At 35.6% G+C, this 10433-nt stretch overlaps 1 protein-coding gene across 2 annotated transcripts in view; it reads left to right on the top strand.

Annotated features, from left to right (window-relative positions):
• Positions 1 to 1618: 1618 nt before the first annotated feature.
• The window catches only part of msrab (methionine sulfoxide reductase Ab), a 123801-nt gene continuing 114986 nt past the window's right edge, over positions 1619 to 10433 (top strand). Inside the window, exons 1-2 of one of the 2 annotated variants that reach the window (XM_062041461.1) lie at positions 1619 to 1657; positions 4088 to 4211. In XM_062041461.1, coding sequence (XP_061897445.1) covers positions 4139 to 4211 — 73 coding nt within the window. In that variant the 5' untranslated portion in view covers positions 1619 to 1657; positions 4088 to 4138. Of the gene's footprint in view, positions 1658 to 1939; positions 2078 to 4087; positions 4212 to 10433 lie in introns of those variants that run through there. The other variant, XM_062041460.1, reaches the window with a different exon arrangement.

Here is a 10433-nt window from a genome sequence, read left to right as displayed (position 1 = left end):
ACCCGCATGCAGACGTGGTAAATGGGTTTATACTTGTATAGTGCTTTTCTACCTCCAAGGCACTCAAAGCGCTTTGACACTATTTCCACAATCACCCATTCACACACACCTTCACACACTGATGGTGGGAGCTGCCATGCAAGGCGCTAACCACGACCCATCAGGAGCAAGGGTGAAGTGTTTTGCTCAAGGACCCAACGGACGTGACTAGGTTGGTAGAAGCTGGGGATCGAACCAGGAACCCTCAGGTTGCTTGCACGGCCAGTCTCACGACTACGTCACGACGTCACGCGTGCTGCACTGTTTATGGCAGGGGTCACCAACCTTTTTGAAAGCAAAAACTACTTCTTGGGTACTGATTCATGCGAAGGGCTACCAGTTTGATACACACTTAAATAAATTGCCAGAAATAGCCAATTTGCTCAATTTACCTTTTAACTCTATGATATTATTAATAATTAAATATATTTACACTTAATTGAACAGTTTAAAAGAGGGGAAAACACGAAAAAAAATGACAATTAAATTTTGAAACATAGTTTATCTTCAATTTCGACTCTTTAAAATTCAAAATTAAACCGAAAAAAAGAAGAGAAAAACTAGCTAATTCGAATCTTTTTGAAAAAATAAAAAAAATAATTTATGGAACATCATTAGTAATTTTTTTTGATTAAGATTAATTTTAGAATTTTGATGACATGTTTTAAATAGGTTAAAAGCCAATCTACACTTTGTTAGAATATATAACAAATTGGACCAAGCTATATTTCTAACAAAGACAAATCATTATTTCTTCTAGATTTTCCAGAACAAACATTTTAAAAGAAATTCAAAAGACTTTTAAATAAGATTTAAATTTGATTCTACAGATTTTCTAGATTTGCCAGAAAATTTTTTTTGAATTTTAATCATAATAAGTTTGAAGAAATATTTCACAAATATTCTCCGTCGAAAAAACACAAGCTAAAATGAAGAATTAAATTAAAATGTATTTATTATTCTTTACAATAAAAAAAATGTTTTTACTTGAACATTGATTTAAATTGTCAGGAAAGAAGAGGAAGGAATTTAAAAGGTATATGTGTTTAAAAATCCTAAAATCATTTTTAAGGTTGTATTTTTTCTCTAAAATTGTCTTTCTGAAAGTTATAAGAAGCAAAGTAAAAAAAATTATGAATTTATTTAAACAAGTGAAGACCAAGTCTATAAAATATTTTCTTGGATTTTCAAATTCTATTTGAGTTTTGTCTTTCTTAGAATTAAAAATGTCGGGCAAAGCGAGACCAGCTTACTAGTAAATAAATACAATTTAAAAAATAGAGGCAGCTCACTGGTAAGTGCTGCTATTTGAGCTATTTTTAGAACAGGCCAGCGGGCTACTCATCTGGTCCTTACGGGCTACCTGGTGCCCGCGGGCACCGCGTTGGTGACCCCTGGTTTATGGAAATAAACAATCAGTCGTGGCGTATTTGTGGCCATTTCAAGGATTTTGTGCGGTCAAAGTCAACATTTTCTGAACGGAATTATTGGGCATGTAAGATTAAGAAGGAATTGGGCAAGCTTTTTGGCTATCGCAGTTTGTAGAACATTGACTTCGATGTTTGCTCAGGGGGGCGTGTGGGCGAGCAGTTGGAGACAGGAGTGGTGGAACATTGACGTGAGTTCCCGGAACATTATTTTTGACTGTTATCTGCTCATATATATATTTTTTGCAACCATCTATTTTGGCAAATAATTATGGCGCTTATTGCTGTTTGTTGACGTATTGAACGTTATGGACGCAACCGGAGCGTCCAGACTGCAGTCGCAGTCAATACTGGGAATTGCACTGTTCACGTAGGTCACCTATGGGTAAAAAAAAAAAAAAAAAAAGTAATCGACCTGCAAAGTAAACAAGGCTAAGTCAATCAAACTCGTCAGTCTCCTCACTTATCTTTGCATTAACACAGTCCTTCTGGAATGTTCCTCAAGCATGTGACCTTGGGGGAACTTGCTTTTTTTTTCTCCCCGTATCAGAATATGACGTAGCGTATGTCGCACTTGGCTTCACTGTAACCACGGTGGGAGACGAGGAAAGGTCGGTGTGTTGTTTCCTTTAATGTTAATAAACTTACAATGTTATGCAATATTAATAATTCATTTTCTACCACTTGTCCTAATAATGTTGACAACATAATACAGGGGTGTCCAAACTTTTTCCACTGAGGGCCGCACACGGAAAAATGTAAGCATGCAGGGGCCATTTTGATATTTTTCATTTTCAAACCTTAACAAAATATATGGATTTTTTTTTTTTTTAACCTTTAGGGCTCCCGGGGACCATAAAGGGTCTCAGTCATTAAAATGTAAAAAATAAGTCAAATTTTTATTATTTTTTATTTAACGCTTACAGTAAATCTCTATATCAACTTCAGGTTGATATAAAGTTAAAAAAAAAAGGTTTAATGCCTTTTCTGTCAAAGACAAATTTGTTTTTTTATAGTAAAAGTGAAATATGCATTATTTAGTAATTAGAGCCCTAAAAGATCAATAATGCAGGACACCATTGATTTTAATTCTTTAATATTTTTGAGTAATCACAGTGAAATGTTAAATAAAATCCTACTAAATATATTTGGGATCTAAAAGGTCCCCACTCATAAAGTGATACATTTTTATTAGTTTTTTTTTTACTTTTAACACTTAAATTACGAGATCAACTTCAGATATATCTGTCAATTTTACGTTTGAACTATTATTTTGTTTGTATTATGCTCTTTTGTCAAATAAAACTTTGATGTTTTTTTATGGCAACCACACAATATATGCAATTTTTTTTTTTCACATAAAACATTTTAAAGTGATATCTTTTAAGTAATAATTCATTATAACATAGATTTTTAGTTTTTTTGTTTTTTTTTGGCAATGGCAAAAAAAAGAAAAATAAAGACAAAAGAAAAAAAAAACAGCCTGCATGGCAGCTTTGTGTCAACATTGCAACTTTTTCTTGTTAGATTTCACCTCATTCCACTTTTTTTTAAATTTTTGCAATATTATAAATTTTGCAATTCTTGCAGAATGTGTGGCGGGCCGGTAAACAATTAGCTGCGGGCCGCAATAGCTTTGTGTCAACATTGCAACTTTTTCTTGTTAGATTTCACCTCATTCCACTTTTTTTTTAATTTTTGCAATATTATAAATTTTGCAATTTTTGCAGAATGTGTGGCGGGCCGGTAAACAATTAGCTGCGGGCCGCAAATGGCCCCTGGGCCGCACTTTGGACACCACTGACATAATAGAATGGAAAATGACACAATATGTTACTGCATATGTCAGCAGACTAAATTAGGAGCCTTTTTTTTGTTTACTTACTAATACAAGACAATTTGTCTTGTATGTTCACTATTTTATTTAAGGACAAACTTGCAATAATAAACATATGTTTAATGTACCCTAAGATTTTTTGTTAAAATAAAGCCAATAATGCATTTTTTTGTGGTCCCCTTTATTTAGAAAAGTATCTAAATAATTTTGGTACCGGTACCAAAATATTGGTATCGGGACTACACTATGTTACAATGTTTTGAACCATCATATAGCTTTGGTTGCACATAACAGCAACGCTACATTGAATTAAACATGTTTATTCAATGTATTATTTGGAATGCTGTTTGCTATTTATTGATCTAGTTTTTTAAGTGTGTTCATTAAAGTGTTCCCTTTCTGGATTAACAAATCTAAAACTACAATAGGCGTTCCTGCTCAGCCATAACTACTCCAACCTGAGGTAGCGATGTAAAAGCGAGCGGCGACAAATGGCACACTCATTTGCATGCCGAACGACGCAGATATTTATTTAAATTTAATTTCATTCCCGCACGCGGTGTGGCGTAGGATTTTTGTGCCAGAGTCATATTAACCCCTTGACTAGTTATTATGCGGTGCACGAGGTAGCCCACGCGTCATGAATATTCATATCCATGGCGTTTCCACCAGTCGCCCTACCCCCGATCCTCCACCCTCATCTCCTCCTCCTCCTCCTCCTCCCTGTCGTGGATCGCTGTTGCGCCACACTAATTTATTTATTTTTTTCTTCCTAATCTCTCAGAGCAAACGGTGTTTCTGGTGCTGTGCGTGGACCGCAGAGGTGGAGAAGACAATGTCAGATAAGACTCAGATGCCGAGTAGGGAGCGCGCCCTCGCGGGACGGGAGGAGAAAATGTCCGTCGCAGGTAATTAACCATCATGTCAAAAGTTGTCACCAAAGTGCTCCGCTGAGGTGTGGTGGGGTTGCATCGCAGCAGAAAAAAATGAAACTATAAAGTTTTTGATGCACTAATCTGGGGGAAATTTTTTGAAGGTTGCATCAATCATGATTAGTTTGGTTAAGTTTGATTAAATGGATTTCTTAAGAAAAAAAATATTTCCCATATCTCTTTCCATAGAAATTTTAATAGTCTCACTAAAAAAAGGTAAAATCACTGAAAAGTTCAGATTAAATTTAGATCCCAAGTTTATGAAAAATAAGCTCCAGTGTTTCCCACACATTCATTTATTTGTGGCGGCCCGCCACGAAAGAATTACGTCTGCCACAAATAATTTTTTTTTAATTTAATTTTTTTTTTTTTTTTTTGGTCCTGTCCAGCTTCTCAGGCAAATCATATAGTTGATGTAGATGCCCATATAGGCTGTTCAGATTTACTTTACAAAAGAGAAGTGTAGGATACTTCTCTTGTTGCCTTATTTGTATTTGACCACTACTGTTTTCTGTTTATTTGTTACTGACTGTGGCAGGACACCTCTGCCTCTGTTTCACTTTATGTTGCTGGTAAATAATATGGTTGTAGTAGTAGGCTAAAGTTAAATTATTTAGTATGCACTAATTAAAGGGGCAGAGCTTTAAGAGACATTTTAGCTTTTATATTTTATAATATATATTTTTTGTAAGAACCACAATTAATAAATATATTTTAGTGAATAACTTATTGTTCAAATCTGTATATAAATATGTACATAAAGTGTTGTAATTATATTGTAAAATGGATGGATGGATGGATGGATGGACGTTTAAAACAAAACTGTTATTATTAATTAGTAAGTATAAATTTTTTGAGCCTTTTTAGAGAAAATCATATTGTAGTAAATTATGCAAATTACTCGAGGATGTCATGGTGACCACGCCCATAGCCACGCCCCCACCGCCACAGGTATCTTGGCAGTTTATGGGAAACACTGAGCTCTGTTAAAGTATTCAGGTATGAACATGATAAAACTTTATGAGCAGGAATAAATAAAGATCAGAAATACTTACGACCTCAAAGATACCTTTTTTCTTATGAGCAGTCATAAATATTCATGATGCACATCGACTATTTGTGTTCACAAAGGTGAAGTTGAGTTGCGACGTCACATCTGGAGGCCATAATTACCTACACATACAGTACATAGTGTCGTAGGAGTGGTAATAATGGTAGTCAGTCCTGTAGTGTGGTCCAGAAATGTACAGAAAGGTAATAAGTTTGAACACCCGGGCTCCACATGTCTTATTTCGTCTCTGTTTGACAAGTGTAAAAATGTCAGGACAGATGGACAAGTCGAGAAGGTAGCTCATCGTGTCACTTTTTGCCTTTTGCTGCTCCTACTTTGTCAGAATTTTCACCATTTTCCAGTTTATGCCTTTGAGTTCCATGCCGCACTAGTCCAAGACCAGAACCAAAACAAGTTTTTGATGAAGTTACCGTATTTTTCGGAGTATAAGTCGCACCGGCCGAAAATACATAATAAAGAAGGAAAAAAACATATATAAGTCTCATTGGAGTATAAATCGCATTTTTTGGGGAAATCTATTTGATAAAACCCAACACCAAGAATAGACATTTGAAAGGCAATTTAAAATAAATAAAAAATAGTGAACAACAGGCTGAATAAGTGTACGTTATATGACGCATAAATAACCAACTGAGAACGTGCCTGGTATGTTAACGTAACATATTATGGTAAGGGTCATTCAAATAACTATAACATATAGAACATGCTATACGTTTACCAAACAATCTGTCACTCCTAATCGCTAAATCCCATGAAATATTATATGTCTTTTCTCTTACGTGAATGAGCTAAATAATATTATTTTATATTTTACGGTAATGTGTTAATAATTCCACACATAAGTCGCTCCTGAGTATAAGTCGCCCCCCCGGCCAAACTATGAAAAAAACTGTGACTTATAGTCCGAAAAATACGGTAAACATAACATTGCAATGCACTGCATAGATATTAGATACAGTTGCCATTTTTTCTAATGGTGGACAACACAGGAAGTCGTGATATCGATTCCATACCAAGTAAATACTGGGCTAGTATCGCCGATGCTGAGACAGATACTTTTTACTTGTGATGTCATGATCACTTGATTTGTCCTACTGTAGTACGTTGACTATCATCACAATCAGAATCAGCTGTATTGGCCAAGTATGTTTAACACCAAAGGAATTTGACTTGGTGTGCTCTCTTTGTTTAATGTCAGAAATATAGAAAAACTACGAGAGAGCTAAATATGATAAAACACACATAAAAAATGTTATTAAACTAACTACAGTAAAATCAAACAATAGTGCATTATACTAATGTTCAAATACTAGTTTTCTTATTTTGTTCAACTACCCACAATTTATTGTTGAAGAAAAAATTTTTATTTTACATTGATGGTAATAATATTAATAATGATGTTAGTAGTACCGTATTTTTCGGAGTATAAGTCGCACCGGCTGAAAATGCATAATAAAGAAGGAAAAAAACATATATAAGTCGCATTGGAGTATAAATCGCATTTTTTGGGGAAATTTATTTGATAAAATCCAACACCAAGAATAGACATTTGAAAGGCAATTTAAAATAAATAAAGAATAGCGAACAGCAGGCTGAATAAGTGTACGTTATATGAGGCATAAATAACCAACTGAGAACGTGCCTGGTATGTTAACGTAACATATTATGGTAAGAGTCATTCAAATAACTATAACATATAGAACATGCTATACGTTTACCAAACAATCTGTCACTCCTAATCGCTAAATCCCATGAAATCTTATACATCTAGTCTCTTACGTGAATGAGCTAAATAATATTATTTGATATTTTACGGTAATGTGTTAATAATTTCACACATAAGTCGCTCCTGAGTATAAGTCGCACCCCCGGCCAAACTATGAAAAAAACTGTGACTTATAGTCCGAAAAATACGGTAAACATAAAATTGCAATGCACTGCATAGATATTAGATACAGTTGCCATTTTTTCTAATGGTGGACAACACTGGAAGTCGTGATATCGATTCCATACCAAGTAAATACTGGGCTAGTATCGCCGATGCTGAGACAGATACTTTTTACTTGTGATGTCATGATCACTTGATTTGTCTCTACTGTAGTACGTTGACTATCATCACAATCAGAATCAGCTGTATTGGCCAAGTATGTTTAACACCAAAGGAATTTGACTTGGTGTGCTCTCTTTGTTTAATGTCAGAAATATAGAAAAACTACGAGATAGCTAAATATGATAAAACACACATAAAAAATGTTATTAAACTAACTACAGTAAAATCAAACAATAGCGCATTATACTAATTTTGAAATACTAGTTTTCTTATTTTGTTCAACTACCCACAATTTATTGTTGAAGAAAAAAAAGGTATTTTACATTGATGGTAATAATATTAATAATGATGTTAGTAGTACCGTATTTTTCGGAGTATAAGTCGCACCGGCCAAAAATGCATAATAAAGAAGGAAAAAAACATATATAAGTCGCATTGGAGTATAAATCGCATTTTTTGGGGAAATGTATTTGATAAAACCCAACACCAAGAATAGACATTTGAAAGGCAATTTAAAATAAATAAAGAATAGTGAACAACAGGCTGAATAAGTGTACGTTATATGAGGCATAAATAACCAACTGAGAACGTGCCTGGTATGTTAACGTAACATATTATGGTAAGAGTCATTCAAATAACTATAACATATAGAACATGCTATACGTTTACCAAACAATCTGTCACTCCTAATCGCTAAATCCCATGAAATCTTATACGTCTAGTCTCTTACGTGAATGAGCGAAATAATATTATTTGATATTTTACGGTAATGTGTTAATAATTCCACACATAAGTCGCTCCTGAGTATAAGTCGCCCCCCCGGCCAAACTATGAAAAAAACTGTGACTTATAGTCCGAAAAATACGGTAAACATAAAATTGCAATGCACTGCATAGATATTAGATACAGTTGCCATTTTTTCTAATGGTGGACAACACTGGAAGTCGTGATATCGATTCCATACCAAGTAAATACTGGGCTAGTATCGCCGATGCTGAGACAGATACTTTTTACTTGTGATGTCATGATCACTTGATTTGTCTCTACTGTAGTACGTTGACTATCATCACAATCAGAATCAGCTGTATTGGCCAAGTATGTTTAACACCAAAGGAATTTGACTTGGTGTGCTCTCTTTGTTTAATGTCAGAAATATAGAAAAACTACGAGATAGCTAAATATGATAAAACACACATAAAAAATGTTATTAAACTAACTACAGTAAAATCAAACAATAGCGCATTATACTAATTTTGAAATACTAGTTTTCTTATTTTGTTCAACTACCCACAATTTATTGTTGAAGAAAAAAAAGGTATTTTACATTGATGGTAATAATATTAATAATGATGTTAGTAGTACCGTATTTTTCGGAGTATAAGTCGCACCGGCCAAAAATGCATAATAAAGAAGGAAAAAAACATATATAAGTCGCACTGGAGTATAAATCGCATTTTTTGGGGAAATTTATTTGATAAAACCCAACACCAAGAATAGACATTTGAAAGGCAATTTAAAATAAATAAAGAATAGTGAACAACAGGCTGAATAAGTGTACGTTATATGAGGCATAAATAACCAACTGAGAACGTGTCTGGTATGTTAACGTAACATATTATGGTAAGAGTCATTCAGCTAAATAATATTATTTGATATTTTACGGTAATGTGTTAATAATTTCACACATAAGTCGCTCCTGAGTATAAGTCGCACCCCCGGCCAAACTATGAAAAAAACTGCGACTTATAGTCCGAAAAATACGGTAAGTGTGTAATGTGCATGTAGGTAAAAAAGGAATTAAGTTCAAGTTAAAGTACCAATGATTGTCACACTCACACTAGGTGTGGTGAAATGTGTCCTCTGCATTTGACCCATCCCCTTGTTCACCCCCTGGGAGGTGAGGGGAGCAGTGAGCAGCAGCTGTGGCCGCGCCCAGGAATCATTTTGGTGATTTAACCCCCCAATTCCAACCCTTGACGCTGAGTGCCAAGCAGGGAGGTAATGGGTCCCATTTTTATAGTCTTTGGTATGACTCGGCCGGGGTTTGAACTCTTACACTGACAGATGCAATTTGTATTCGTCAAAATAATTTGTCAGTCAAATGTAATTTGTTATATCAAATGTAAAAGCTCATGTAGGACAAGTTCCTGCAGTGGAAAAGGGCCCAAAATGAGTATGGCATCCACACCCATTGTGAGTACCGGTACATAACAAAATAGTCACATCCAAAAGCTTCTTTTGAAGTTAGATTTGAAGACCATTTACATTTCTGCCCTTGAGCAAATATCTCCTGTTTATTTATGTATTATTTGTACACAATTAGTAGGTTCGATTTGCTCCTTTGCACACATTCCACCATGTTACAAGGGCATCCGGAGCCAACAAAGAGAGAAAGAAAATTAAATTATTCTTGTAGAAATGCATCTTCACCATGGAGCTGCTGTTAAGAGTTATGGTGAAGCATGGAGCAGAGATTGATGCTGGTCAGGTGACCTCCCCCATCCTGTTTGGAAGAAATATTGGCAGTCTATCCCACACTGCCTGACAATAATAGCTGGTGTGCCCCTACCATGTAGCAATCTGCCACTGGATCATTCTCGCCAAGGTCAGCGAGTACATTAGAAAGACAGCAGAGAGACAGGGAGGGGAGGGGGATGTCAGAACATGGGAGTATCTTTTAAGGCCAAGATAGAAGTGATGTCCATTTTTAAATAAGGGGGCAGGCCCATTATTGACTGCAAACATGCTGCTCCATACCACAACTCCCACTAAGCACACACTCAAACAAACCTAAGCCTCACCACCCCCCTTCCATGGAACAGATTTGTGCCATGCGGCGTCTCCGAGCTGCTCGGACAGACGGCGCAGGAACCCACGACAGGGCGGAGCCATCATGCGCATAATGCCCAGATGGGCCTCTGTATGCTACGGCAACGCGTTCCCCCGACGCGCTCACATGTTCGTCATGTGATGCATTTTGTCAAGAAGACGAGGGCAGGTAATGACGGGGGGAGCACTCGATTCACATCACGCTGACTCCACTAAATCGATAATTGAAGTAACCAGACAAAAACAC

This window comes from Entelurus aequoreus, linkage group LG03, assembly GCF_033978785.1.
Source record: "Entelurus aequoreus isolate RoL-2023_Sb linkage group LG03, RoL_Eaeq_v1.1, whole genome shotgun sequence".
Classification (NCBI taxonomy): Eukaryota; Metazoa; Chordata; class Actinopteri; order Syngnathiformes; family Syngnathidae; genus Entelurus; species Entelurus aequoreus.
This window is presented reverse-complemented; position numbering and strand designations above follow the sequence as displayed.